This window comes from Phytophthora infestans, genomic scaffold (genome assembly GCF_000142945.1).
Source record: "Phytophthora infestans T30-4 supercont1.26 genomic scaffold, whole genome shotgun sequence".
NCBI classification, from domain to species: domain Eukaryota; phylum Oomycota; class Peronosporomycetes; order Peronosporales; family Peronosporaceae; genus Phytophthora; species Phytophthora infestans.
In genome coordinates this window covers 1,307,582-1,334,975 of record NW_003303733.1, presented here as the reverse complement: position 1 = coordinate 1,334,975, position 27,394 = coordinate 1,307,582, and the positions used below count along the sequence as shown (strand labels likewise).

Genomic DNA, 27,394 nt, shown 5'->3' with positions numbered 1-27,394 from the left:
CACGTCGATTTGAAGACCGTCGTGAGAACAGACCACCAACTCTCGTCAAGTCAACGCTGTGAACCAGATCCAAGGTATGCAATCAGCTCAGTCTGAATTTGTGGAGTGGATACTTGATTCAGGATCCAGGCAAATGTCTGTGGTGACCTGTCATTGTTTACTACCATAAGGGAAGACCAAGCTAGTCGACTTGACTTTGCGAATGGCACAACTGAACACACTTCTGTTTGTGGGTCTGTGCTATTGCGTGTTGTTAACCAGGCAACTGGCCAGCTCGAGGACCGTCTCATGAGCGACGTGGTGTACACACCGAACGCGAAGGTGAACATCATTAGTTTGGGCTACCTACAAACGAAGGGCAACTTCAAGTTGACATGCTCAGAGGACCAACAAACTGCTTGGATCTCCAAGCCAAGCACATCACTCAAGTTCATGATGCGTGACAGTATCTACCGACTACGTGCAGAAAGAGTGACTGGAGTGATGGTGATGGCGGCTCTAAAAGAGGACATGGACAGCAAGAAAGCCATGGAGCTGCTTCATCAACGATTTGGTCATATGAGCATGGAGACGGTGAAAGTGTTGGCAAACAAACTCGATGTTGGAGTTAAGATGAATGCAAAAGGTCTGACTTCCTACGAGTGCTTTGCTTGTGCTGCCAGTAAGGCGAAAAGAATGTCTTATAAACGGATTCCATCGCGGAAGTCCGAACCTCTGGAGACTCTCATGATGGACATTTGCTCTGTAAACGAACAGTCTTTGGATGGAGCTACAATGTTTCTCTTTATCATCGATGAGTCTACAAGGTACAAGTGGCCGTTCCTACTCAAGAAGAAGAGTGAAGCAACGCTCCACATCAAGGTCCTGCTGAACAGGCTGCGAACTCGCTTTCCTGAGAAGAAGGTGCGACGACTACACTCTGACCAAGGAGGTGAATTTGCAAGCAAGGAACTAAGTGACTACTGCGTCGACCAAGGGATTGAGCAGCAGTTTACGAACGCCTATTCTCCTCAAGAGAAACGGCATTGTGGAGCGTGCTAACGGCGTGGTTCGACCAAGGATCAGAGCGATGCTGATGGCTACACACATGCCCAACTCCTTGTGGGGAGAAGCCTTCCTGCATGTGGTGACGACGTTGAACTGGTTGCCCACCAAGCCCTTAGGATTGGTGTCCCCGCACCAGAAACTGTACGAATCGGAGCCCATGCTGGATGATTTGCGTACTTGGGGCTGTCTGGAACACGTGCGTGTTCCCCCTGAGTCAAGACAAGCGAAAGAAAAGCTGGAAGCAAGGGCAAGACTGTGATTATTACTGGGTTATAGCGAATCGACCCTAGGCTACAAGTTCATTGACCTGGTGACAGCTCAAGTGGTGACAGCTCGTAGTGGGAATGTGAAGTTCCATGAAGAGCTCACGACCGATGGCATCTACATGAAGCATCTATTAGAGAACGCATTCTTTGATGGTGATCATACTCTACTCGAGACTGTACCTGTGGCGCGCATCAAGACCAACATGGAGACGTACCTTCCAGGTTGGAGTGACGGCATCTCTAGTGCGGAGAAGCCACTTGAGGCGGTACCACTTGCTGACGAACCTGCAGAAACTGAGTTAAGTTCAAGTGGGAGTTTGTCAATCGTTGACGCACCTGTGAGCAAGGACAGTGCGGAGACTGCTGGTGTTGCAGCACCAGCCGTGTTGCAGGATCCTGCTGAAGAAACCGAGGATAGTTTGGAAGTGAGGAAGCGCAAGAGACGCAGAACAAAGAAGAAACCTGCAATGGTGGAGAAGGAGACAAGTGGCTTCGAGATTCAACCTCCATCAAGAGAGTCCTGCCTAAAGCGACCAAGAAGGAAGCAGAAGGCGAACGTTCGATTGTCGGATTACGTGGTAGGCCTGGTGCAGGCTATGACTACGGATGTGCAGATTCCGACGACGTACAAACAAGCACGTGCAAGCAAGTACTGGCAGCAGTGGAGAGCTGCAATGTTGGTGGAACTTCAATCGTTGAAGGGTCACAAGACCTGGAAACTTGTACCCCGCAAAGATGCCAAGAAAGTGAAGGTGATAACATGTAGGTGGGTATTTGCTGTGAAGCGAGATGAGCGTGGACGAATCAAACGATTCAAAGCGCGACTAGTGATCCATGGGTTCAAACAACAACTTGGGATTAACTACTCTGAGGCCTATGCACCTGTGATCCGGTTCGAAACCATACGTGCGGCTATCTACTACGCTGTACAAAGAGGTTGGGAGGTGTTGCAATTCGACGTGAAGACGGCTTTTCTGTATGGAGACTTGGACGAGACTATCTTCATGGAGCAGCCTCTTGGCTTCCAGGTGGATGGACCTGGATCCATTTGCAGATTGTTGAAGAGCCTGTACGGACTAAAGCAAGCACCGAACGTTTGGAATCGCACGCTTCATGCGAAGCTTGTTGCGATGGGGTTTACTAGGACGGACTCTGACTACGGCCTATATGCGTTGATGAAGGATGGTGAAGTCAAGTTGCTATTGACTGTTTACGTGGACGATCTACTGCTGATGGGTTCACGTGATTTGTGTGCCACAATCGCTGCCTCACTACAAGAGACATATGAGCTCACGACGATGGGCACAGTCAAATATCTCTTAGGCGTCGAGATCCTGATTGACCGGCCGCGCCGCCAAATAGTGTACTGCCAGAAGCAGTACGTACTGGAGGTGTTGAAGCGTTTTCATATGGAGAACTGTAATGGCTGCGCTACACCAGAAGCTACGACGCCCTCGAAGACAGACGTGCCTGCTTCGAAGGAGTATCTTCCCTACAGAGAACTGGTGGGTGCTCTCCAGTACCTCGTTAGTGCATCGAGACCTGACATAGCTCATGCTACCCGACACCTGGGCAAGTATCTTGCGAGCTATGATCATATGCATTTCGCACAAGCCAAGAGGGTGCTGCGTTACCTGAAGGCTACATGTGACTACGGACTAGTGATGAATGTGAAGCTACAGACTGATGTGCAAGTTAGTGGCTACTCTGATGCTGATTATGCGAACAAATCTGTGGATCGACGGAGTATCAGTGGCTACATCACTATGCTGGACGACAACGTCATCTCCTACGCATCTCGCAAGCAAGAGATCAACGCGCTCAGTACCTGTGAAGCTGAGTACGTAGCAATGGCAGAGGCGACCAAGGACTTGTTGTGGCTTGCTGGCCTATGCAAAGAGTTGAGCTGGAAGCATCCAGTACCTCAACTACTGGGAGACAATCAAGGAGCCATTGCCTTAACTGCGAAACCTGGCAAACATTCGAAATCGAAACATATCGATAACAAGTACCACATGATCAGACGCCATGTGGAGTTGAAGCAGCTTACAACCCAACACATCGGAACTGATGATATGGTGCCCGATATAATGACAAAGGCACTTGCAGTGGTGAAGTTCACACACTTTCGCAAGGCTATGAAAGTCTTACCTATTGTGTCGAGCGACGACAACGTATCCGAGGACATGGCTACAACTACGACTACTGCTACTGCGTTGACTACTGCTGTTGATGCGGAGGCTGTACCTGAGCGACATTGATGAAGACGAGGGCGATCGAGTGGGAGTGCTGTTACTGAGTGGACTGCTATTGTCTTTGAGCTGCGACTACGCTACTACTAGGACTATGGCGGCAACTAGGATGCGCGTGTGTGATCGCGTCGACTTCCAAGTGCGTCGCCGAGATCAAGTGGGAGTGTGAGCTATAAAACTTACCTGCGTGTCGAGCGCCAGTGCATTGCAGTCTGCCAGTGTCCGGTGCCCCCATCTACGAGCCACCGTCCACTGCCAGTGTCTGCAAAGACACATTCCAAGGACACTCATGCGCCTGGCAGTGCAGCTTGCGGCTGTACTACAACCGGCTACACTGAGTACACATGCGTACAATGGCGAAGGACTATACCAAGGACTGTATGCACAAGGACATCGTTGGCTGTGCGCTGCCAAGATGGTGTACTCAAACGAGAGTGCATTTATCTAGAATTTAGTATTGACTTATTTGCTATTTGTATACTAATCTACTTTTGCGGTACAGCGGTGTTCTGGCGGAGGCTGCTCCACACTTTGCGTTTTGACGCCTGCCGCTCACCAGAGAGCAGCAGAGAAGAGCAGCCTCGCCAGACACCGCAGTCCTGTCGCGGCCTTTTGCCCGGCACTTACGTGTTTACGTTACTTCCTGATTAGTTTCCTAAAGTTGACATTTAAGAGTATTTACATTTAAATGGCTCCTACTCTTAGAAGCGATCGACACATGGAGAACAATCCCCCCGTGACGAACCCTACGTCACCACTCCATGTTCTTGCGTCGAGGTAGATGCGCGTTCTCGACGGCCTCAACGGGTCGTCGCGTGTTGTGCTCATTGCAGGAGCTGGGAGATCTGCGGGGCAAAGGACTCAAATTCCCGCTGCATCCCCCAGAGCCAAAAGAAGCAGCTCTAAAGACCGACACGCAGCCACGTCGTCGGCGGGACCTGTTGGCAACTGGCTTCGTGTTCTTGAACGAGAAAACGCAGCAGCCCCGCGCTTTTATCAATAGGTGTGTAAGATATTTAACACACCTTCAATCTAGTGTTTTGATTGCAATTTGACGCACTTTTAATTTTGGGACAGGTGTCCTCACGCGATGCTGGAGCTCGACTTTGACGACAGCGATTTTTTCTGTGAAGGCTTCATCCACTGCAAAGTCCACGCCGCGTTCTTTGATCCCGATACAGGGATTTGTCTGCAAGGCCCCATTTCATCGCGGAAATCCCTGAGGGTGCGTTTCGCTAGCTACCTTGAAAATTATTGATAAACACTTTCTCAACATTGTTCGCATGGCAGGGTCTGGACGAGCTTCAAGTAGAAGTAGATGGGGAGGATGTAGTGCTGCTAGCCGAGCAGTCCAAGCCGAGGTTCACCTCTATGCCTTCTTACGTTAACCAGGAGCCTGAGGCCTACAAACTCGAAAAGCAGCGGGAGCTAGCAGAGGCTCTTGCAAAGCGCTCGGAAATGTCCGATATGCAGGAGATGCAACAACGGTTACATGAGAAGACAATGGCGCGGCTGAAGAAGTACGGGCAGATAAACCAAGTGCCTCTCAAACCGAAGAAATAGTTTATTTGTCAACGCTATGATCCATGCGCTTATTAAAATAGTGACGCAGGACGTAAGCAATTAACCAATTATGTTCCCACCGACATACTTCTGCAAGAAATGTATCTAAGCTGGCGGGTGATCCATGTGGTGATATCGCTGCCAATGCGTTGCAGTGCACGGTGTTCGCAGTGCGGAAGCTGGCAGCAAGCTCTACTTCGAGCTGCAGTAGCTCGCACAAGACAGGGCGTGAGCTTCCACAGTAAAAGGAGTACATTGTTACTTGACTGCACGCAGGATTTGAGCGTGCAGCTTAGATACTCGAGCGTTAGAGGAGGCGACAAAACGCTCGAGTCTGTCGGATTCCAACTCGGAAGTTGAACGAGGGTTGCTTGGGCTGAAGGAGTCATGGCTCCAAGCAGAAATGTCAGACCCATCAAATAGATATCGGTGGTGCGTACATGGGAAGCAGCGGTGCAAACCATCCAGCGCACATATTGCTGGTGACACCGAGAGAACTTCAGATCTGGTATTATGATTAACGATCACATCGATGGAGAGCTTGAACGGACCAGCAGGCATTCCGATAATACAATTGCAATCATATTGAAGGTCCATGCCAAAATAAGCTATTGCTACAAAAACTACAACTTAAGAAATAAATAATTGACATCAATAGTAGTGTATTGGAAAATTAACTACTTAGATGTACAGCACTGCACATTACTTTGCGTTCACGATAGCTGCTACAGTGTTTGCGTCCCAGAAAGGCCGATTCATCTTCAGGGACAACACGGTTTCAAGGTGAATAGGCAGCATACGCTGGCGATGGTGGGAAAGAGTATGTTTCGCCACACTAAAAAGACGCTCCACGGTGTTTGACGTCGGCGGGATGAAAAGCACACCATCAAATACCTTCTTTGCACCGCGCCGCTTTTTTCTAGTCGCCAAGACTCTGTCGGCAAAGCCCTGTGGGCGTCCGTGCCTGGTGTCCGGTGTCGTAATTGCGGGTACCGTCTCAAATGGCTGCAACATCAGCTCCTGGTCGTTCGTCAGCTCGTCCACGGCGCCTGACAGGGCTACAACGCACGCTCGCTCGAAGTCCACGTCCTTAACAATATTTGCGTCGGCAGCAAGATACTTTTTCACAACGGAATGCTTCTCGATGAGCGCATCAAAGATATCGCGCACATCGAGAAGCGTTACGTTGTCGTCTTGAAGCTTCATGGTGGCCGACTGGAAGTCGCCAAGCTGGCAGTAAAAAAGTAGCTGCAGACTTGCTTGGTCGTGAAGGTGTTGGCGAGAGCCATGGTAAGATCAAAAATGATAGACGAGCGCCTCAGGTTCGCGTTTTGAGCGACCGTTGCTGAGCTCCGTATTTACGCAAAACAAAGCAGAAAAAACTAAATTTTACGAAAAAATAAAGTACTTTGTTGTAAATACAAAATAACTAATGTACATTGGAAAAAGTCATCCAATTTGTAAAAATCAATAATTAAGTGTAAACTATTGTATTGAAGCAGCAATACAATGATTATTTCGGAATGCCTGCGGACCAGGGTATTGCGGTGAGTGCTCAGTGAGCACTGCTCACCCCCGGCTACAACGTGGACCATTGTAGCGATATAAGCTGTGAGCATCTGCGCCGCTGGACAGTCTCCGCTGCGACCAATATACGTAGAGCTTGTGCTCCCTCACTGTCAATTGGTTGGTGCTCCCATGCTTGTCCTCCTGCTTCAGCCTTGCGTGAACGATGTGCTTGCAATTCAGATGAATTAACCGCAAAACATTACAACGACCGACTTATCGGGCGTAACAGACTTTCTACCGCTACCGTCTGAAACAAATTGAAAAAAGAACGTCATTGAGACGGGTGCAATAGCGGTGTTTCAAACTTCAACTTCAGTAAACGTCGTGTATTGGACGGCGTGACAAACCTAACGTCAAACCTTCCAAGACCACACAGGTCCGGATCGTCATTCTCGCTCTTCCCTCGTCCTACAGAGACCCCCAGACTCACATCACCCGCAGCAATGGTAGCTATCGCAAATGACAAGAAGGCCACTACCGGTGGCGTCGTGGCAGCGCGTCTGCTGGGCTCTACGTGCTCTGGTCTATGCGAACTTATGATTTTCCACCCCGTGGATACGATTGCCAAGCGTCTCATGACCAACAAGGAGGCTATGCACGGCGTCGCGGGCATCAACAAGGTCATTTTCCGTGACGCGTACGAGAAGCCCGTGTTCGCGCGCTACCGCTCGCTGTTCCCCGGTCTGGGCTTCGCCGCCGGCTACAAAGTCTCGCAGCGCATATACAAGTTTGGCGGCCAGCCCGTGGTCAAGGATTATATGTCCAGGAGCCACGCATCCTTCTTCGAGCACACGTTCGGTGAGCGTAACGCCAAAACCATGATGCATGCCTCGGCGGGCAGCCTCATCGGCATCGGCGAGATCGCTCTGTTACCGCTGGATGTGCTCAAGATTCGCGCCCAGACCAACCCGGCCGCCATCGCAGGCAAGGGCGTGGGCCACATCTTTAAGACAGAAGGCTTCGCTCTGTACCGTGGTGCAGGCTGGACGGCCGCGCGTAACGCGCCTGGATCGTTCGCTCTGTTCGGTGGCTCGGCCCTCGCCAAAGAGTATCTATTTCAGCTTGAGGACTTCAACAGCGCCACCTTCTTCCAAAACTTTGTGGCCTCCATCTCGGGTGCCTCGGCCAGTATCATCGGTATGTCTTCCTGTATTTACTCTTGATGACAGTTGTTGTATGTTTGCTAAACATGTTTTGTGTGTTCTGCAGTGGCGCAACCGCTTGATGTGATCAAGACACGCATCCAGTCGCGTCCGTTTGACTCGCCTGAGAGCGGCATGACGGTCGTGCGTAACCTGCTGAAGACTGAGGGGTCTGGCGCTCTGTTCAAGGGTCTGATCCCCAAGCTGTCGGTCGTCGGCCCCAAGCTCGTCTTCTCGTTCGCAGTTGCACAACACTTGATTGCGTATTTCGAGAAGTCCTTTGCCTAATGAAGTAGACAGCGATAGAAGAAAGAGAGGAGACTCGCCGACGACGTGACTGTTGCTCGCGCTAGAGCGTTCACAGCTAATTATCACGCTGGTAACTTCATTTATAAAGACGTTTCTTTTGAATTTTGCACGTTGATTTCCAGCTCTATTTGTACCCCCCCCTCCCCCAAGATTATGCAGGAATTCGATTACCTCAGCACGATACTCAACGCCGTGCGGACAAGTATGAGAGTGACGCCACCTGCAGAGGCAACGATCGCAAGTAGCGCAAATGCAAGTTTCCACTTCCAGAGACGTCGCGGTTGTTGCGCAAAGGCGTGCTGAGGGAAGTAGAGTTGCAGCACCGAAGCAAGCGACTCGTTCATCGATACTGGAGTCCCGTCCGGATGTTCCAGACTCGAGGTTTCCAGCAGAAAGATGGCACGCAGTCCGTAGTGATCAGATAAATGCGATATCGGCAACAGCCGACGAAGTGGAGAGCGATCACCTACGTCGCTGTAGTTTTCGTCTTCGGTAAGCTCGTTCACAGAGCAATGGTCCACTGTTGTGCCCTTTTCCACCAACGTCAAGCGGAAACGTGGTGATACTACCGACTCCACACTAGCACTGCCTTCGTCGTCTCCATCGCCGTTCGTACTGTCGGTGCTAGTGGTGGCGGAGACTGGGGGCGTTGTCTGGTCATTGATCCCTGGACAGAAGAACATGTAGTCGATACACTTGCCATCTTTCTCGAGAGACAGTGGGTCTGTCTTATGAAACAGTAGCGAATGTCCGTCACCATTCGTGATCGGGTGGATCTCATCGCCAAGCTTGGTAGTATCACATCGCTTCATAAGGTCGATCATCAGAGACTCTGCTGTGTTGTCTGCGTCGACAGTTTTTCCCGCTACCCTCGCGAAGTTCAACCTTGCCTCGCGTACCACACGCTCAAAGTCCGCCACAAGTTGCTGGTACACTTTGCTCTCTCGACACCGAGTAGATGTGACCAGCCCAGTTTGCGAGTCGTGTACTAAATCGTGTCGAGCGTCGAGGTTGAAGTCGCCTGTGATGAGGACAGGCACTCCGGGGTCGTCTCGGATCGTTCTGGCAACGAAACGGTGCATCTCCTGGATCTGAGCGAGGCGAATACTGTAGTCCTTGTAGTTGTCACCTGCTTGAGTGTGTGTAGTGAATACATGAAGTGAGTCTGAGAGGTCTGGCGATAACTGGATACGAGCGTAGAGCACGCCTTTGGCACAGATTCCGTCACTTCCAGCGCCCTGCGAGTACGCGAGCTGGTCGCGCTCCACGATCGGATAACGACTGAGGATCAACAGTCCGCCATCAATAAGACGAGAGTCCAATAGTCGCGGCCACACAGATCCGCAGTGGTAGCGGAAGCCCATGGCGTAGGCTTCCCGCACGAAGCGCTTCTGTCTTGGTCCGGCCTCGAACATCTCCTGGAGGATCACCACGTCGAATTTGGTCATCTTACGAAGCAGTAACGCTACCCTCAAGTCTTTGTAGTCGCCAGTCTTGAACCACTGACCGCTGTGGATGCCTTCAGGGCGGCAGAAGATCTGTCAATGCACCTCGTTCGATCAGACATATTCGACCACTTCAAAGAAATTCACAGCCACATACGTTTAAGCTGAGCACGGCGAGACGCTCCTGCACTTTTGCCATGGTTATGTAGTCGCTGAAATTGATGGAGATGATAAGAAATCGCTGTTTACAACGCCAAAGCGGGCGGCGAAACGAAGAGTGCCGTTTCTGCTTCGACCGTTTACCAAATGTACCTATCTTTTCATTGGCTCAAACTAGGTTTAGCCAATAAAATCTGGCTCAAGCTTAGACCGTTGGGTACGTGGCAATCCGCATCGCTTGTGCTCGCACAACTAAGCACATCCAACTGCCGCTGCAAGGTGACCAGTGTGCGCTCTGCCTCTCGTACCTGAGCCTCACGCGTCTCGACCAGTGCACAATACTTGGCTACCGAGGATAATTCCTGACGTTTGGTGACGATCTCAGCTCGCAACTCCTTCTGACGTTGAGTGAGCTGCGCCTCATTGAGCTTAAGCTCCCTGGCGACGACGTTGACCTCGTGCATCTGGTCGCTCTGGTCACGGATAAAGTTTGCAGTTTCCAGTTCATCTTTGGCCTCGAACACTTCTATTTTCTTGGTCGTCTTGAAAGTCTCCGATCCTGAAGCAGAACGACGTCACGAACGAAACTTCGGTGAGATGGGCATGTGATCTGTTGTAGCTGCACGACAAAACACTGACCCTTACCGATGGTCGTCAACCCCTGGACGACAGCGTCGATGTGACGTTGTCGAGCGAGTTCTTGGTTGCTTGTCGCTGCTGTCTCAGCGAGCACAGCACGGAGAACATGAAGCTGCACGTCTTCTCCCCAAGATAAACCTGCGTTGTAGCTCTCGAACATTGGTTCATCCATGTTGAATTGTGTTGCTGCCATGACAGCTTCTGCATCTACATTCACCCCAATGCCATGACGCGCGCCGTCTTCCCACTGTCCGATATACTTGTCCCCAAAAGTGCCGACGTAAACGCCATATCCACTCGCAACTCCGTCACGAAATTCCCCCGAATAATTGGCCCCGTTCGTCTGCAGCTCCACTCCCTCTCCATGCTTCTTTCCACTCTTCATTGCACCGGAATACGTGGATCCCAACACCGAGAGGAGAACTCCTAGGCCATTAGGAATGCCCTCTGTGTAGCTCGACGGACGAGTTAGCAAAGTGTCGAACGTAGCGGCAGCAAGTAAACACGCACCATCGTTGACGTCTCCGTGGTACGTCGATTGTTCCGTCAGCGTCACCGTTGCCAGCTTCACCATTGGAGTCGGATTAGGACCTTCACTCTCTTCAGAATGATCCTCCTCAACACTAGCGTTCACATCACGGGTGGCTACAGTCGACCCCTGTCTGCTCCGATCGCTGCGGGTAAAGGCAACCGTGCCACTTGCCATTGACGACGTTGCAATGTTTGTTGCCTTTAGGGCCCCCCACCAGTTTGTACGTCCTTTCGCAGCAAACCCTCTATCTAAGGGTTTGTATGCCTTAAAGTGCACTTCAACTTGTAAGTTTGATACGCACGCCATTTGACAAAGTTGACTGTCAAAGGCAAATAAGAAACCCAAGCACCAAGAGAGAAAGCACAAACTGAAGACACAACAAATATGAAGCCTGCTCGTTCACGATATGGGTACGTAGTAACGAATATAGGCAGGTGGCGGGGTTCCTGGGGTCACCGGCGTTTTGACCTTATTGCTCCAAACTTCCGACACCTTCTACGGGTTCTTCACAATCAGTGTCATACGCTTGGTGATTTAACTGCTCGTGTTGCTGGCAGATCAGATGAAGACGACGCGTTTGGATGGCAATTGTTCCACGACCGACAGCGCAATTTAGTTTACTACCTGCACAGCTACACAGGAGAAGTGCGGTGGCCTCGACCGGAGACTGTGGGCTTTGTCATGCACGGACTCAAGCCACTGCCTGCACAGACTCGTATTGATGCCAGAACGGACGCCAGCGTTATCAACTCTGACATTTGGAGCCCGTACTACCCGCACGTGGTCATGCTGCCCTCTGGGTTGGTGCAAGTGCACCCTGGTCCTGACTCGGATGTTCAAAACGCGACCGAAATGTGGTGCGGATACAATCGGTTCCCTCTCAGACTCCCTGGGCAGACCAGCGCACGAGACTTCCGCGAACCAAGGATACTGCCACCCACGTGGGAAAAGTCACGCAGCGGTTCACCTTTCTTACCTCCGTATCCAGTTGCAGTCCTTGGACGTGACACCACGGAAGACAAGCGCCAAGCTGCACCAAGACCTCCTCTCCAACACCTTGACGAGCGATTCCAAACGCCAGAGATCAATGTTTCATGCAGTCGAGCCGCCATCCAAAACGGCGAGCCCGGACGAGTTCGAGGCTCGATGGATTGGCCAGTACTTAGCCCGACTATGACGGCCACCACAGCTCCCGATCGCAAGCAATCAGGTGCGTACAGTTTGCTTCATGTCTTCTACCGAAACGTGTTAACCTGCATCTTGTATGCTGCAGTTTATCCGAAGGGATTCCCGGCGCCGAACACGGAGAAGAAGGAGCACAACCGCAAAGGATATCTCCTTCGCCAGGCGCGCAAGATGATGCGAGACGGCGGCTCTACTTCAACGACAACACCTCCAGACTCGGACACATCTGCATCAACCAAGCAGCGCAAGGTGCAGGAAATGACAGCTAAGGCGAGACACGACCTCTCCAGCCGCGACAAGCTAGATCCTTTGACCGACAACGGGGACTTTGATACCATTACTCCGCTTCACTGCTGATCAGATGACACGTCGGTTTCCACAGTACACGTGAGAAGGAATCTATTTACTCGAGAGAAGACCCACACTATCGCCGTGGACGCAGAGCAGCTCTACGAGACTAATACGACAGAAACGTTAACTTTTGAATTGAAGTGGTGGCTGCGTACTTAAAGCGTACTTAGCCTCATTTTGGCGGTAGTAGAATGTTGCGAAGCGCTCTGGTGTTGCGGTGCTGCGGCACTCGGTACAGGTGCGCTGTCGGCTTCTTTGGGTGCCTGGTCAATGACGTTATTGCTTATGTGGTTGTGTTTATGACTTAGCGCTTGCCGACTTACGCAGACACGAACGAAGATTACAATTCCGGCCGCTGGAGGCGGACGTCGTCGCCGACTCAAACCAAAACTGCCCAAGGACAAGTGAGTGTGGCAATAACAAGACAACTATGGAGGAAGAGCTCTGACTGTGGGAATGGCTGAGCAGGTTTGCACTACTTTCGGCGGAGTTTTTGGACCGCGTGCAGACTGCAATGGAGCCGCTTTCACCCTCCGGTCAATGACAAGTTTCAGCTCCAGCGTGATGGCAGTGCGTGTCGTATTGAACTCCTCCTGTCATGAGTCTGTATTCGTTTATATGTTACTGTTGGCTGCCTGACTAGATGACGAGCTTGTCATTCACACAAATTCCAAGGAGTTTGTGATCGAAGTGCTGTCCTCCAAACAGCAGATCGAGTTTTCATCTCCGGTGTGCAGTCGAGTGCTCGTCACAGTTCCTAATCGCTACTGCTGACACCGACTGTGCCTGTGCCCTGCAGGTTTCTGGTCTACGAACGTATCAATGGAACGCGATGGCCAAGCGATGGGAAGACGAGGTGAGGCTGCCTTCCAGCAATATGTGTATCGGCAACACGATGGAACGAGTGTTTTATTTACCGCCGCGATCTGTTGTGCAGACTGACTCGCACGACATCGAAGGACTCCTGACACGCGACTTAATGCGCTTCTGTGCCGGGATTCCGCTCTTCTAGTCCGCTGGCCAGTGCCACAACTGCTACTGCCCACTGAGGCACAGAAAATGTTACCACGACGTACTTGGAGTGGCCAAATAAACTTTCTACTTTACGAGGCCCACGCACCATACGCTGCATCAGCCTTTTTCGTGTTCTTTTAACTTGTGTTTTTGTAAGCTGCTGCTTTCTGCGTCGCTGGAACCTGAGCCTATTACTCCAGCGTCTTCAGTAAGCGGAACAGTCCAGCTGCCTCGCGGATACGACTAAACTCGATACAAAAAGCCTGCACCTCAATGATCAAGTCCTGGATCAAAACAATCGTTAAAAGTCTATAGCCTTGTAATAATACAAACCCAAGGCTGGACGTACCTGCACGTTAATGATCTTGTTACGGATCAGAGACTGCAGGAAGACACACACCAGGCGCACCAGACGGTTCTGCATGTACTTGTCCTTGATGTTCTCACACGACGAAATGCAGTTGGAAATGTACAAGTGGATGAACTCGGTCGGCAAATCCACGGCCGTCGTCAGGCGATTCACGACCTCCATCGAGTGTAGTGACATGTCCATGTTCACTAGAGCGGACAGGTATTCTGTGATCTGGTTCGAGGACATGAGCTTCAGCAGGCAATCGATGGCCAGCATCGGGTTGTTCTCCACTAGATCTGGCAATCGCTGAGGCGTCAGTGAGCAGTGATACACGAGCTTGGGGTCGGCTTCAAGCTCCGCGAGCACCTTCTGCTGCAGCGACGGCACTAGCGGTTTCTGAAATGCACGCAGCATAAGTTCACGCAGAGCGATCCCGTGCGCCGAGTCCAGCATCGTCGAGTCCCACAGCACTGTCGGACAGTAGTCTGGGTTCAACCAAATCAACTCGGTCATATCTGGCTTTAGAATGGGCGGAGGGAGACGCATAAATGTTGGCTCGAAGCTCAATAGCGATAGGGATCCTGTAGACGACGCACTCGCAGCAGAACTTGACGCAGCAGCGGGAGTTCCGGTCGATGGCTCAGCGTCACTAAGCAGGCTCATCTCTTCCAGCGACAGCGCTTCAAAGCACGGTAAGTTCAACGAGCTGACCTCATTCGGAGGTACTTGCAGATTGGCCCCATTGTTCACGTGTTCCTGCAGGTCGAACTCTGTGTCTGTCACCACATTGCGGATACCTGCTGCTCGAAACTGCGGGACTGATGGGGTTCGCTCCAAGTAGCTGCTCCTCATGGCCTCCACGTCGAATTGGACTGGTTGTGACGGGTTCGCTCGGAGCTCTGCCATCATCTGCTTCGCTGTCTTCTTGCCCGACTGTGTCAAAGGATTCACGGCGTTAATTTAGTCCTCACCCTTGTCCACTCTCGTGTTTTCGTACCTCGCGATTGCCTGTAGGCGACAGCAGGTGCACGATGAACTTCTTCTCGCACAGATCACTGCCCTTCTCCAGGGCGTCCAGGAACACGGGCAGGAACGGGTTTGTTGTGGCGCCTTCATTGCGGTACAGATCACTCAGGATCGAGAAGCTTACGATGCGCTGCAGCAAACGCAAAAAGTGTCAGTCTCTTTGTGCTCGAAGCTCTCTTCAGTTCAAACAGTAGACATAGCGATCGGACCTGTGAGCTAGTAAGCAGATTATCTTGTAGCAGGATGCAGATTGTGCAGCCCACTTTGAAGTGGTCATTCTTAGTGAACGTGCGCAGGAACATGCTGGTTACTTGCTCCATCGGCTTGTCGTCCTCCTGCAGAGCAGCAGAAAGGTCACATACGCGTCGTTAGCGTCCGAGTTCATAGACTTATACCGCTCGTTTCTATCGGCTGATCGTTTAGCGAAGCCTCAGCGATGCTGCTGTCCTCCTGCTTTCTATGAGGATCCTGAGGCCAATACGAAGCGAGCGCGACTGCTGACTACGAGGTACGTACATTGAGGATGGCTAGAAGCGGCCTCAGCTCTCGTATCTCCAGCATCTCGGCGGAGGGCGAGGGGAATGAGGTCAACGCGGAGGCTTCGTGCGCAAGGCTTTTTCGCCTTTTAACGGGAGGCAGCAGAATGCGAACTTAATGAAATGCAAAGGCGAACTTAACCTCCCTTTCAAAGTGCCACAATCATTTTTACCTGGATTGAAAAGCAACGATGGCTCCATCTGCTGCTGTACATGTATCCGACTCGCTGCTGGCTCGCGTGCGGCCTTCGTGTGCCAAACTGGTGGCGCATGAGTCTTCGTCTGTGCGTATCAGTGCGGACAAGGTGCGCACGTTTGAGGAGCAGCTAGACGCCAAAGAGTTCGAGCAGCTTGCGGAGCCTTTGAACTTCCCGCTCAACTTCCGCTCTCAGCAGGACGAGATCAACTTCCTCAGTGCGTCTGGAGTTGTATAGTCTGCTTCGATTGCTAATTGTGTAACTGGTGTATGATGACAAATTACAGCATTGTATGGGCTGCTGAACTTCGGCAGTGGGTTCAGGAAGGACCTGCACAAGTACACGGATCGAGGAGCTCACGACACCATTGTGAGTGTCTTTGCGTGAGTGTTAGGCGAGAGTGGATATTTAACGCTATTTTGTTATGGTCAGGTGTTCGGACTCATTGGCATGTACATTTCAGTACCCAAGTTGGACGCCCAGTTCATGCAGGGCTTGACCATTGACCTGGTGGCGAACTACTTCAGTATTCCACTGGAGAAGGACGAGGAGGTCTCTCCGGGTATCTACATGGCCAAGCCGGTAGGTCACGCACATTTCAACATTAAGGATATTATATCAAGATTTCATCGTCGTGTATTGTTGGACTTTGGGTAATGCAGGGACCATTGAAGTCCCTAGCTGTGATGATTCAGAAGGTGAACAGCTCCTGAGAATTGAGGGTGAGCAATGGAGCGCTAACCATTGACAATGTGTCGGTGCTGCTATCGGCTATAGATTCTGAACGAGTCTGGCCAGAAGCTGATTGACTTGAAGATGGAAGATTTCGGAGCGTTCGTCCTGGCCAACCTCACGCCAAAGCCTTCTGATGACAAAGAGGAGAAGGAAGCTGTCGGGGCCAGCGCGGAGTATTTAGTGGATCAATTCGCGGCGACGTTCCCGGGCTTTGACGACCACTACGAAATCCACGGCGAGAACGTGTACCTCCTCAAACGTGCTCAACTCGCTGTCGCGTGCATCCACCGTCGATTCAAGGTAAAAGCTCTGATCACGGCTCTAAACGTCGCCTTCCAAGCTAAGCCGTTCAATGCTCTCTTACTCCAGGATTCCGAGCCGAAATTGACATTTGCAGACATCAACGAGCTCACAGCTTTCAGTGACAATGTAAGCTTGTGGCATTCGGGTAAGGACACGATATACTTGCTGACTCGTTGCCCTTGCTTGTTCAGGTGTTGCCTTGTGTCCTCCACGCTCTGGGTGTGCTTGAGGTAAGGAAGAAGCTGTCAATCGGTCGGCGGTCTTGGCTCTTAATCTAACAGTCATCGCGGTGTTCCAGTACGATGCGGACTTGGAAGCCCGGATCAACCGCGGCGAGGAATTGCCTGCGGGGAAGGAGGAGTGCGAGTTGCGCGCCGCTGCGGTTGTTGCATGCGATCAGATCGTGGCCGAGAGCAATGGCCGCATCGGCGCCCTCGAGTTGGATTTCTATCTGTGGCGTGTTGGCAAGGAAGCTCGCTTCCGCGGTCTCGAGCGTCATGCTACACGCAACACGTTCTTCTACTAGCAAAACACCGATAAGTTCGACCACCGAGGTGCCATTTTGCTTGCCAGTCGCGGATGCGGCACGGCCCGTGCCACGGGCTCATCTAATGTCAAATACGATAATTTTCACGCGGCTGCCTCTGCCGAGCACTTCAACTCGCAGCACCTTCGATTTGCATTTTTTGCAGTTTTTGCAGTTTTTGCATGGGGCGTTTCGGATCGCTTGGCCCACAGCAAGTGCCTCGTGACACCCTTGAGATGCAAGTGGAGACGTCCAACAGTAAATCAGGCGATGCGTAGCAGGCGGGGCGGGCTCCAAAGCAAGCAGGGACGGCGCGAAAAGTATCGCAACTCATGGAGGCGAACTCGAGCCGAGACTTCGCGAATCTTCCTAGCAGTCCTCTTCTTTGCCCACAAAGATGGGTACTCCCGCGACGCAGCCGCGGTCGTTACCAGAGCTCGCTGCATGCCCTCGTTGCCTCACTCACTCGAGCTTTCCCTCTGCGTAAAGGAGAACACGCGGCCGGCACTTCCGGTCACGAACACGCGAGTAGCAGACAAGGAATCAGGTAACCAAGGCGCTGCCTTCTCCACCAGCCACACGTGTGCAATTCAGCGCCATATCAGATTCTGTTCGCGAATTGTTGCCAAATCACCTCCAACCACTTGCTCGCCACCCACCTGCACTTGATAATGAGCGACGTTGTGATGCACCTAGGAGGCTTCGCTTGGCAAGCAACGGACAAGAGCGAATCCAATCCAGACCGCCGTATTAAGTTGGCGACCGACACAACCAGATCTCCCAAAGTCCCGCTCCGTCAACGATCGCTGGGTGCCATGCCGGGTATAGCGCGCTATCGCTCCGACTCAGCGGCGACCGAACCGCGTCTCAGTATCTGTAGCACATCCGGCACGGTGTACGAGAGCGTCGTGGTGGTGGGACATATGTATGGCTCGGATAAGGTCGTGTACTACCTATTGGAAGTGCGGTCGTGGGAGATGCCGCTCGAGGGCTACGTGGTGCGGCGTCGCTACAATGATTTCTTCAAGTTCCACCAGGAATTGACCGAATGCATGCCCTCACAACGCCGTCGAAGCAGCACAAGCCTCGGCTTCGGCTACTCCTCACTGCTATGCAATCCACTGACCAGCGCGACACCGGAGTCTTCCCCACTTTGGTCACCTGTGCGGACGGACGACGGACGTTCAGACCAGAGGAGAGGATCTTGGATCAGCGAGGACAGCAGCATTTCACAACCTCAAGTGGAGGACAATGATACGAGGAGCAGTGCCCCTACTACACTGACCGGAGTATCGAGCTACAATAATGACTCGGTGCTACCGCTGGACGCCGTCAAGTTCAATCTGGCCGGGCGTCCGTGGTTGCCGCCGATGCCAAATGGCGGAATGCTCACCGTGTTTACTACTCGTCGTGCACTCATCAACTACCGCATCGAACAATTTAACCACATCCTGGCAGCCGTGATGAGCGACAAGTCCAGCGACGTGGCCAAACTGCTCATGAACTTTATCCAGGAGAAACCAGGCACGCAGACGCAGACGTACACAAATCTGTCCGAGTACGCACCCATCGACATCCCGTTAAACGTGGAGCGGTACGCGCGACGGCGGGCTATGTCCATAGGTAAACGCCAGTTGCGCGACCAAGCATCCTCGCCCGTTCCGTGAGAACGCCAGAAGTAGAGTGCTGTAGAGTAGTGATAGACTACATGTAGTTTCATATAATGTATCCATTTTGCATGTTAAAACGATTTGCGTCGCGCAGTAGCCATCTTCAAAGCAACTTCAACTCGCAACTGCCTTGATACCTAAGGGCAGCTTTCGTCAAAGCTAGTGCTACTGAAAGCGTGTCAGTTCTGGGCCCAGTGAAGTGAAGACATTATTGAAGTGTTATTGACCGGCCGCGGACTATTATAGCAGTGGTTGCAACTGGACGGCCGAAGATGAGCTTGAAGCGCTGCAGATCTGTTTGTGGAACTGGTGAACAAGATCTGGGGCTGCTCAACGAGACTGGGGGAGAGCTGTTTTCGCTCTTCAATGGTTTGCTGGTTTACGCCTCAAGCTGGGAGGGTGTTGTTCCGTGACTCACGGACGGACCGTGAGTACGAAGCGACCAGAAGAAGCCACCCGTGAACAACGAGACAGGACTGACTGCTGGCCATCCCTGGTCTGGTGCTCACAGCCTACGAGACGATGCGAGACCAAACCGAGAGTACAAGCTCCAAATGAATGCACGATGTACATGTGCACTCGCTAGTCGTCGAAGCTAACGCACACTGGTAACAATCATCCATCGTGCGATGATCTACCATACACGAGTGGCGAATGCAATTTACTTAGCGTAGTGAACAATTGAGCGACTGGTATGGATGATCTCCACACGGCAAGCGCTGGTTCGGTTTTTGTAGGGGGGGGTTCTTCTGGCTACCTGTATGGGATGTTGATATCCCAAGCGAAGCCAGCGATATTAATCGTGTCACACAGTGTGTGAGCCCCCATTCTGGACGAAGCTGTTACGCAACGATACGGCACCTCACTGTACGTGGAGTTCAGCAACAGTTGATAGTTGTGTGTCGGCTGAATATCTAGGACACCTCGTCGATACCAGCCTACTTTAATGAACGCCCAGGTGAGCAGTACCGAACACAGAAACGGAAGGTGGGCAGCGAGAAGCCACTTAGCAGCAGAACATCGATCTGCATACATTTTAATTTTGCTATTTGCACTCGAAATAATTTCAATAAATGCTGTACATGAATAGCGATTGCATGCCAAGCGCCACGAATATCTGTTGGCGTCGTTGTCGTGGCAACAGTGACCTGCGGCAAGTCTTGCCGGACACGTTGTTGTGGCTTGGTGCGGGACATCAGGCAGAAGAACTTGTGTTCATGGGCGCAATGGGGCACTCCTTGAGCGCACGAAACAAAAGCTCATTGAAATGAGGTGACCAGAACCGCACAACGCGTTCGGCGCCTTCGGCCGTAGCCATTCTGATACCGTTTGCAATGAGCACACAGAATGGGTATTTACTTTTGTGCGAAGAAAAGGTAAGGCAACCTAATTCGTTTCAGCCAGCGTGCTTTGGAGTTATTTTCTTTAATAGACGATAAAATAAACAAATTGGAGTATTTTTTGGTGTACAATTAAAGCTCTCTGTATTAATAGCCTTTTCATTGCTTCGTATTCCTAGTCGCCCAGCATCCTCCTCTGGCGCTCATCATTCTTTTCATTGTTGCTCATTTTTAAAACACGAAGCTTTACAGTTTTTGTGGTCAGCAGCTGACCGTCAGCAGGATGTAGTATTGTCAAACTTTAGTAGCGTTAATCGAGCGGTCATTGCTGGAGGTTAGGAATCAAGGTGTAAGCTCGTATCCATTCCTTAATACATTTTCGCACGTTAATGCTCGGGGTGTAGCGGCAAGTCGTTTAGATTAAAAAAAGGGTAGGAATTTGAGTCAATCTTACCACCTGCTGCTGATGAACTGCGGACCAGACACTTCGTCCGACTTTATCGTGCTGTAGGGTTTTGAAGTGTACAGTACAGTATTATTAAAAAAAGTACAGTGTACATGTACAATACAGTAGTACTGTCAGTACCGTAGCAAAGCCAAACAGCCAGTTTGTCAGAGTCTCTTTTTGGTGCCCCCTCCTCTTCCTCTTCTGCCTCATTCAGCAAACCCACTTGCTGTGCGCTTCCCCCGAAAAATTCGGCCAGGTACATTTGCCGTGCTGGTCTTATTTCGATAGTTCCTAGGGGCATACCGGAGACTTTACACTTTCCTCCCTCCACATCGGCTTAGTCAACTTCCACGTCGTGAGCGACGTACCATGCTAGGACGCAACGTTTGTCTAGCGGCGTTTATCGCTGGTGAGTGGGTGGGCATTTCGGTGTTTCGCAATGAAAATTTGGTGCTTACAGCTCTCGTTCTCGAAAACAGTCGCGGCGCAGGTAACGACGGTGAACGCCGCAACGGCAGCGTCTTCAATCTGCAGCAAAGTCGAGGAATGCTACGTGAACGGATCGTCGTCCAAGGTTTGCAACCGAGCAGAGAAGAAATGCAACCGATGCTTGAGTGAGAAGGAGAGCGAATCGATGTGGGATAGCCTTGGCGCCTGGACCGAGTACAACTGCCACGCCTTCAACGACGATGGGGAGTGTCCTAAAGGCACGACTCAGTGTCCTGCAAGTACGTGGGAGCGTATGACAATGGGTTTCTCGTAGGATAAACTGACTGGGTATTCTGTACAGCGCTACCGACATCGGACGGCGATGAAGAAGAGAGCAGCACAGGGTCGGAGGACGCAGGAACCTCGGAGGAGAGCTCCAAATCGACCTCTAGCTCCACCAGGAAGAAGAAAACGACTTCTTCCTCTTCCGATGACTCGTCCAAATCGACTAGCAGCACTTCCACCAAGAAGAAATCCACGACGGCGTCGTCTTCAAGTGAGTCTGGCAGCGACGACAGCTCATCGAAAACAAAGAAGCCCGTTACTAAGAAGACCACAAAGCCGGCTACCAAGTCTTCGTCGTCTAGCAGCGAGAGTTCGTCGGGAGATTCCTCCAGTTCCTCAGCCTCAGCTAGCGACTCTACCGGCTCGTTCGGGTCTGAAACTTCCTCTGCTTCTGCATCGGCAGAATCGAACTCGACGCTGCAAAACTCGGCTGTGTCGCAAGACGAGCACCCAAAGACGAGCAGCGTGAGCGCCACTGTTGCTCCGACGACCACGGCGGCCGCACAGGCCGCAACGGCGGAATCGACCACTGACAACTCCAAGAATTCCAACACTCAGAGCGGCAACTCGGACGCTGGAGGAAGCAAATTGGGCTTGATTGCGGGCATTGCAGGTGGCTCTTGTGTGTTGGTAGCTGTCGCGGCTTTTGTCGTCTGGAAGAAGAAACAGGACGATGAGGACTCGGACGACGAGGATTCGGCCTTCTCGCCCAACAAACCTGCTGCTAACCGTAACGTGTCTGCGCTGCCGTCCGCTTCGTCAGCGACCACGGCGTATACAGCTCAGTCCAACAACTACGGCAACAACTACGGCAACAAATACGAAAGTAATTACAACAGTAACTACGACAGCAACTACAGCAGCAACTACAGTAGCAACTACGGTGACAGTGGATATAGTAACAACTACACTGCGACGCAGTATGCTGCTGGTGCCGGCGCTGCCGCTGGAACGGTTCCAGTGAGCTACGGGAGTCCGGCCTCGATCGATATCGACGACGAGAACCACATCCGTCGCACTGACAGCATTCTGGGCGGCACTGGCGTCATGTCGAGCACCATGTCGAGTGAACAGACTCCGTTCGAGTTCAGCGGCGGCCCCAGTCCTGCCAACCAAGACGTGTGGGGCAACGAGGCCGACAGCTTCCGCCAGAAACGCACAGCGAGCAACGTGTCCGTGGAGTTCTAGGTTATGGTTATTGGTAACTCCGCTAAGACAGTGCGCATTTTGTCTATGAGTAACCGCATACAGTATCTCGCACTTCCCCTTCAAGAAGAGGCTGGAAGAGGCTAATGAATATGTCATGATCCCTGTCAATTCACAGCGCTGCTTCGAAAGCTTTTTAACGTCTGTCTATCTACCATTTCCATCAAGCAGGAAAGTGTTTGCAGGCTGCTCAATGGGCGAGCGTGTAGAGGGAGAACGCAAGCTGCGAGCCGAAGCCTGCAGCAAATCGCAGAGCGTATTTGTGAGCGTAAGCTTTTCCCGTGGCGAGACGAAGAGGAGTCTCGCCCAGGTTCGGGTCGTGGGTCTCAAAGTGCACCACTGGCGCTACACGTCCGCGACGGAGTCCCTCGATTGCTGCTACGTCCTCGAAAGACACAGCCATGGGGTGACCAGTAAAGCCCTTCGTGTTTGCGATCACCAACTCAGTCAACAGCTCGGAGCCGAAAGCTGTGCGCAATGCAGTCACTTCAGTGTAAGCGCACGAAGACTTGGGCGACGCATTGGTGCCCGTCTCGTGACTGTAGTAGACTCCGTTGGAGGCGATCTCCTCACGTGTAATACCAAAGTCTGTCTCTACACGTTGCAAGAAGCGTTCCAGTTCTCGGCCAACGTGGTTCGGCTCCAATGCAGCGCCGTGATAAGCAGAATTGCTGAACTGAGTGGCAAGCAGACGCACAGCCGTAGATCCTGCAGCTGGACGCTCTGCAAAGGCCAATGGAGACTCCAGCACGACGCCGATCGCTCCACTACCGACAATCATTCCACTGCGCTTCACGTCGAACGGACGAGCCGCTGCCTCCGCCGTCGGAGCGATACAAGCAGCACCAAGCGCACGGAATCCACCACCAATCAGTGGCATCATCGTCTCCGAGCTAGCAGTATCACTGGACACCACAATGACACGCTGGCATTTTCCAGAGTTAATCCAATCCTGAGCCACACCAATAGCCTGCGTGGCACCAGCACACGCTGCGTTGATCTGTGTGTTGAGACCGCGAGCTCCGGTAAGCTGAGCGACTTGAGCGTTCGCTAGCACCAGCAGTCGGAAGAGGATCTTGCGGTCCATCTCGTACGTAGACTCGCCCTCCTTCTTCTCTTCATAGTAACGCGAGGTCTCCGACACCGCCGCGTTTATAGTCGGGAAGGACGAAGCGTAAATGACACCAGTAGAGTCGCGCATACTTTCAGGCAAGCGCCAGTTCCCGTCAGTTCCGTCGACAAGACCAGCACTACGGACGGCCTCGAGACCAGCAGCCACCGCCAGCTGCGTGGATTTGTCCATAGAGTTCGCAATAGTAGCGGCAATCCCATAATCCTTCTCGAGGTCGACGTCGCTCACAACAGCAGACACTTGGATGCATATATCGTGCGTAGAAACCGGAGTACGCGTCAGATCGCCCGTGATCCTGTCCTTGTGGAATTGTACGATGTTCTGGGCTACCATCCTGTCCTTCTGCGCATCGGAGAGCTCCAAGATGCAGTTCTCGCCTCGTAGAAGCTTCTCAACAGACTTCTCTCCTTCAAACGCCTTGGCTTGACCAGGAAGCCCCACACTCGTACCAGCCACATACACAGCACCAGCAAGCTCCTGTGTTGTCCTGATCAAGCGTTGCTGCTCCTGGTTGTCGCCTTCAGATGTGACTTGGGGCTTTGAGCGAGCGTAGAAACGACGACCCACGTCGTCAATCCGGTCGAGGTAGAAATCTCCTTCAGGGATGGAAGCAATCGACTGTATGAGCTTCACGCCGCTCTTAGCGCCATAAGTTCTTTCACGCAGCTTCATACGTGCCGTGTACTCCGCTGGAGTCTTTTTGCTGCGACGTTCAAGACGAGCTGTGAGATCCAGAGAGTTGGCGATCTTTTCCAGTGAGAACTTGCTCTCTGTAGGCTCGCGTGTGCGCAGTACAAACATGGTGGCGATGCTGCCTGATCCGTACGAGAACATCAGCACTCGAGAGCCGAGTGCCAGGTCTTTGGCACGCGCATGCACCAACGTAGCCAGGTTCATGTAGACTGCGGCAGTGTAGCAGTTGCCCAGCTGCTGCGAAGTGGTGCAGCTAGGTGATACTTTCGTCTGGAAGTCTTCCTTGGCCACTCCACGAGCTGCTAGATCCAGTTCGCGATCGTTCAGAGTCTCGTCTAGTGGCGTGTGAACCCATTTGGCCAACGGAGCGAACTTCTCTTTGGCAGCTTCATCTTCCGTGTGTAACAAGCGTCTCGAGTCCAGGAAAAGGAGACGAGCGAAGGACTTTTGCACTAGTTTGTTGTATGGCGAGTGGAACACCGCGTAGTCCACAGAAGCCACACCAGGTTCGTCCCCGTCGACCTTTACTGCCGCCTCGCTCTTCTTGCAGAAGAGTTGATAGCATTCATCCAGAGCGTGGAGATAACACGAATTGGACAGCTTACCGTCCACTGTTGGGTACTCGCTGCTCACATTTGGCTTGTAAAAGTCCCAGACGTTCGTCGCGTGGGTGGACTTGGTCCTGCAGTCCAATACCATGGGCGCATCCGGTCCAATGAGCATGGCTACAGCTCCACAGCCGCCACTGGGACGAGCAGGTCCCTTGGCGTACACTGCAATGTCAGTAGCCACTGCAATCGCGTATCTTCCGTCCCAGAAAGAGCTGTCAATCCACGCTACAGCGTTTAGTAGCGCCGCAGTGCCACCATAGCAGGCGTTGATGACTGTAGCTCCATCCACATCTGCGTTATCTTCAAACAGCTGCATGAGGACAGTCTTAGTGGACTTGCTCTTGTCCACTAGCGTCTCCGTGCCCACTTCCAAGCGTCCAACTTGCTCAGGAGCCACTTGAAACTTGCTCATTAGCCTCGAGACGGCAGTCAGCGCCAGTGCATTGACGTCTTCACGGTCTCCAGGAACAGCCATGCCCAATTGGCCCAGTCCCAACGTGTACTTGCCGCTGCCAACACCGTCGAAGGTCTCCATCTCGCGCTGATCTACATAGTCCGAGGGAAAATGCACTTCCATGGCCAGAATGCCCACGTCGCTGGGGCGCGCGGAGCTCACCATTATCTGCTACTGCTGTATGTGGCTCTATACGAAAAGGATCTGGAATTGCGCACAACAGTGCGAGTGGGCTGGAGGTGTGGCCGCGTGTTGCCGCGTCACGTCTGAGCTCACGAAAGACCTCCGATCTGCTTGTGCTGTTGTTGCTGTGCTCGTCACAAATTATGGCTCGTTTCTGCTCAGGCCTTAATTGTGCAACAGCTTTGTTGCTTGTTGCCAGAATGAACCTTCGCCATCAACATTCCTGCCCACGACATGCGCATTCTTCTGTATTACAGTATTACATGTACTATGTATCCATTTGCCTTTTTGCATTCCATTCGTGCTACGACATAATGTTTAAAACAACAATCTTAATTTCGTACCCTTGCGCTTGACGCTGAGAGGTCTATGCAGACATTGGTACGTCTTCGTCCTTAGTCGGAGAGTGTGGAACGGCAAGCACCGGCGGCTTAAGCTGACGAGTAGTGTCCAGCAGATGCAGATAGTTGGACTGCAGCGGCGTCGACTTGCTGAGCACCAAGTCCATCTGCGCTAGCTGCTCCCTTGCCTCCCGCAGCTCATCCGTGAGAGCGTCAAAGCGCTCCTGGTCAAACTTCGACTTGGCCATCTGCTTTCGAAGGCGTCGAGTGTAGACGTAGTGGTAGATGTTCTCGTACTCGTATTCCTGGTTTGTGAGACTCCACCAGGCGTATCCGATAATGGAGACGCCGAAGCCCGTGAAGTATGTCACTGGTTCCATGATATCCCACGAAAAGTGGATAAAGGACAGCCAGAAGTAGAGACCGAAGGCTCCAACAAGCGAAGTGGACAGTCCGTAGGCAATCACGTTGGCTTGTCGCGTCGCAGTTGCCTCCAGTTCATGGCGTAGGTTCACTAGCGCCACATGCTCTGGTTCTAGTGCCTGTATTTTGGCAAGAAGTGTCTCCCGCTGCTGCTGAAAGAGTTGCGATGACAGCGGCGACAGTCCAATCGACTCCAAGTACGAGTCGAGGATACTGCGTGGCTGTAAGAACACTGAGTGTGTCAAGTCTTCGTCGTCCGACTTGCCAAAGTAAAAGACCACACCAGTCTGGTGGAAAGCTTGCAGAACTTCGGGTGCTTGTTTCTTGGGGATGCCTCTCTCTTGACACATGTGCATGAACTCTGGGTGGCTGATCTTCCACTTACCAAGTCGTTCCAGGTCGCTGCGTAGCATGATAATGGCAGCCTTCTGCGCGACAGAGCGCACGTCCAGGTCGCCGTCATCTGCCAGACTCCGGTACGCGCTGCCCGTGAATACTGGTGCTCGCACTGGAAGCACTTGGTCGTTCAGCAGGAGCTCAAAGTCGTCTGTTAGCACCTTTTGCAGCGTATCTTCAGGCTGGAACTCCTCTCCTCGAGCGGAACGAATAGATACACTCTGCACGGACTTGTCCTCGGCTTCAATCTGAGCGATGATGTCCGCCACAGTGGTCTCTGCGGGTCAAAAGTTAGTAATCCCTACTTCATTAAAGAGAATAATATAAAATTGATAGCTAGCTATACCTGGAGGAATGCTGAAGACGCGCTCTTCGTCGAATCCGCTGAGAGGAAGCGGAACTGCCAATGTGCACGTCCCATCGTGATATTTGAGCTCGATGGCGCGCGCCTTCCCGTACTGCAGTGGGACCGTGCTGGCGATGGATCGCGCGAGAGTCAAATTCGTCGGGGAGAGACGTCCACGCGAAAGCAAGCGGCCCGATGCCACGCTGGAGAGGAGACCACGACGCCACAT

General features: G+C 52.2%; 12 protein-coding genes across 12 annotated transcripts; 7 read left to right on the top strand and 5 right to left on the bottom strand.

Moving 5' to 3' along the window:
- Positions 1-4,326: 4,326 nt before the first annotated feature.
- Positions 4,327-5,128, top strand: PITG_12506 (uncharacterized protein; the record flags this gene model as incomplete). The annotated part of the gene is made up of 3 exons (XM_002900342.1): positions 4,327-4,568; positions 4,643-4,790; positions 4,856-5,128. The coding sequence occupies 3 exons, from the start codon at positions 4,327-4,329 to the stop codon at positions 5,126-5,128; spliced, it is 663 nt and encodes a 220-aa protein (XP_002900388.1).
- Positions 5,129-7,140: 2,012 nt separating this feature from the next.
- Positions 7,141-8,127, top strand: PITG_12504 (Mitochondrial Carrier (MC) Family; the record flags this gene model as incomplete). The annotated part of the gene is made up of 2 exons (XM_002900341.1): positions 7,141-7,834; positions 7,907-8,127. 2 exons carry the CDS (start codon positions 7,141-7,143, stop codon positions 8,125-8,127), a joined length of 915 nt encoding a protein of 304 aa, XP_002900387.1.
- Positions 8,128-8,315: 188 nt separating this feature from the next.
- Positions 8,316-9,792, bottom strand: PITG_12503 (uncharacterized protein; the record flags this gene model as incomplete). Its single annotated transcript, XM_002900340.1, has 3 exons — positions 8,316-8,713; positions 8,765-9,686; positions 9,751-9,792. 3 exons carry the CDS (start codon positions 9,790-9,792, stop codon positions 8,316-8,318), a joined length of 1,362 nt encoding a protein of 453 aa, XP_002900386.1.
- A 212-nt stretch (positions 9,793-10,004) lies between these two features.
- On the bottom strand, positions 10,005-10,904 carry PITG_12502 (uncharacterized protein; the record flags this gene model as incomplete). Its single annotated transcript, XM_002900339.1, has 4 exons — positions 10,005-10,060; positions 10,120-10,311; positions 10,398-10,836; positions 10,896-10,904. 4 exons carry the CDS (start codon positions 10,902-10,904, stop codon positions 10,005-10,007), a joined length of 696 nt encoding a protein of 231 aa, XP_002900385.1.
- Positions 10,905-11,307: 403 nt separating this feature from the next.
- PITG_12501 (uncharacterized protein) lies at positions 11,308-12,283 on the top strand (the record flags this gene model as incomplete). Its single annotated transcript, XM_002900338.1, has 5 exons — positions 11,308-11,333; positions 11,481-11,795; positions 11,850-12,012; positions 12,113-12,142; positions 12,197-12,283. 5 exons carry the CDS (start codon positions 11,308-11,310, stop codon positions 12,281-12,283), a joined length of 621 nt encoding a protein of 206 aa, XP_002900384.1.
- A 367-nt stretch (positions 12,284-12,650) lies between these two features.
- Positions 12,651-13,575, top strand: PITG_12500 (uncharacterized protein; the record flags this gene model as incomplete). The annotated part of the gene is made up of 6 exons (XM_002900337.1): positions 12,651-12,670; positions 12,768-12,863; positions 12,950-13,035; positions 13,103-13,188; positions 13,259-13,315; positions 13,397-13,575. 6 exons carry the CDS (start codon positions 12,651-12,653, stop codon positions 13,469-13,471), a joined length of 420 nt encoding a protein of 139 aa, XP_002900383.1.
- Positions 13,576-13,664: 89 nt separating this feature from the next.
- Positions 13,665-15,468, bottom strand: PITG_12499 (uncharacterized protein; the record flags this gene model as incomplete). Its single annotated transcript, XM_002900336.1, has 5 exons — positions 13,665-13,757; positions 13,823-14,758; positions 14,823-14,981; positions 15,061-15,301; positions 15,368-15,468. 4 exons carry the CDS (start codon positions 15,169-15,171, stop codon positions 13,665-13,667), a joined length of 1,299 nt encoding a protein of 432 aa, XP_002900382.1.
- A 97-nt stretch (positions 15,469-15,565) lies between these two features.
- PITG_12498 (uncharacterized protein) lies at positions 15,566-17,148 on the top strand (the record flags this gene model as incomplete). Its single annotated transcript, XM_002900335.1, has 8 exons — positions 15,566-15,801; positions 15,871-15,953; positions 16,017-16,166; positions 16,247-16,282; positions 16,362-16,619; positions 16,689-16,748; positions 16,814-16,852; positions 16,921-17,148. The coding sequence occupies 8 exons, from the start codon at positions 15,579-15,581 to the stop codon at positions 17,146-17,148; spliced, it is 1,077 nt and encodes a 358-aa protein (XP_002900381.1).
- A 671-nt stretch (positions 17,149-17,819) lies between these two features.
- PITG_12497 (uncharacterized protein) lies at positions 17,820-19,376 on the top strand (the record flags this gene model as incomplete). The annotated part of the gene is made up of 3 exons (XM_002900334.1): positions 17,820-18,811; positions 19,065-19,114; positions 19,330-19,376. The coding sequence occupies 3 exons, from the start codon at positions 17,820-17,822 to the stop codon at positions 19,374-19,376; spliced, it is 1,089 nt and encodes a 362-aa protein (XP_002900380.1).
- A 1,599-nt stretch (positions 19,377-20,975) lies between these two features.
- Positions 20,976-22,568, top strand: PITG_12496 (uncharacterized protein; the record flags this gene model as incomplete). Its single annotated transcript, XM_002900333.1, has 3 exons — positions 20,976-21,015; positions 21,086-21,334; positions 21,397-22,568. 3 exons carry the CDS (start codon positions 20,976-20,978, stop codon positions 22,566-22,568), a joined length of 1,461 nt encoding a protein of 486 aa, XP_002900379.1.
- A 461-nt stretch (positions 22,569-23,029) lies between these two features.
- Positions 23,030-25,641, bottom strand: PITG_12495 (hydroxymethylglutaryl-CoA synthase; the record flags this gene model as incomplete). Its single annotated transcript, XM_002900332.1, has 3 exons — positions 23,030-23,054; positions 23,090-23,226; positions 23,284-25,641. 3 exons carry the CDS (start codon positions 25,639-25,641, stop codon positions 23,030-23,032), a joined length of 2,520 nt encoding a protein of 839 aa, XP_002900378.1.
- A 330-nt stretch (positions 25,642-25,971) lies between these two features.
- On the bottom strand, positions 25,972-27,394 carry PITG_12494 (uncharacterized protein; the record flags this gene model as incomplete). Its single annotated transcript, XM_002900331.1, has 2 exons — positions 25,972-27,096; positions 27,166-27,394. The coding sequence occupies 2 exons, from the start codon at positions 27,392-27,394 to the stop codon at positions 26,027-26,029; spliced, it is 1,299 nt and encodes a 432-aa protein (XP_002900377.1).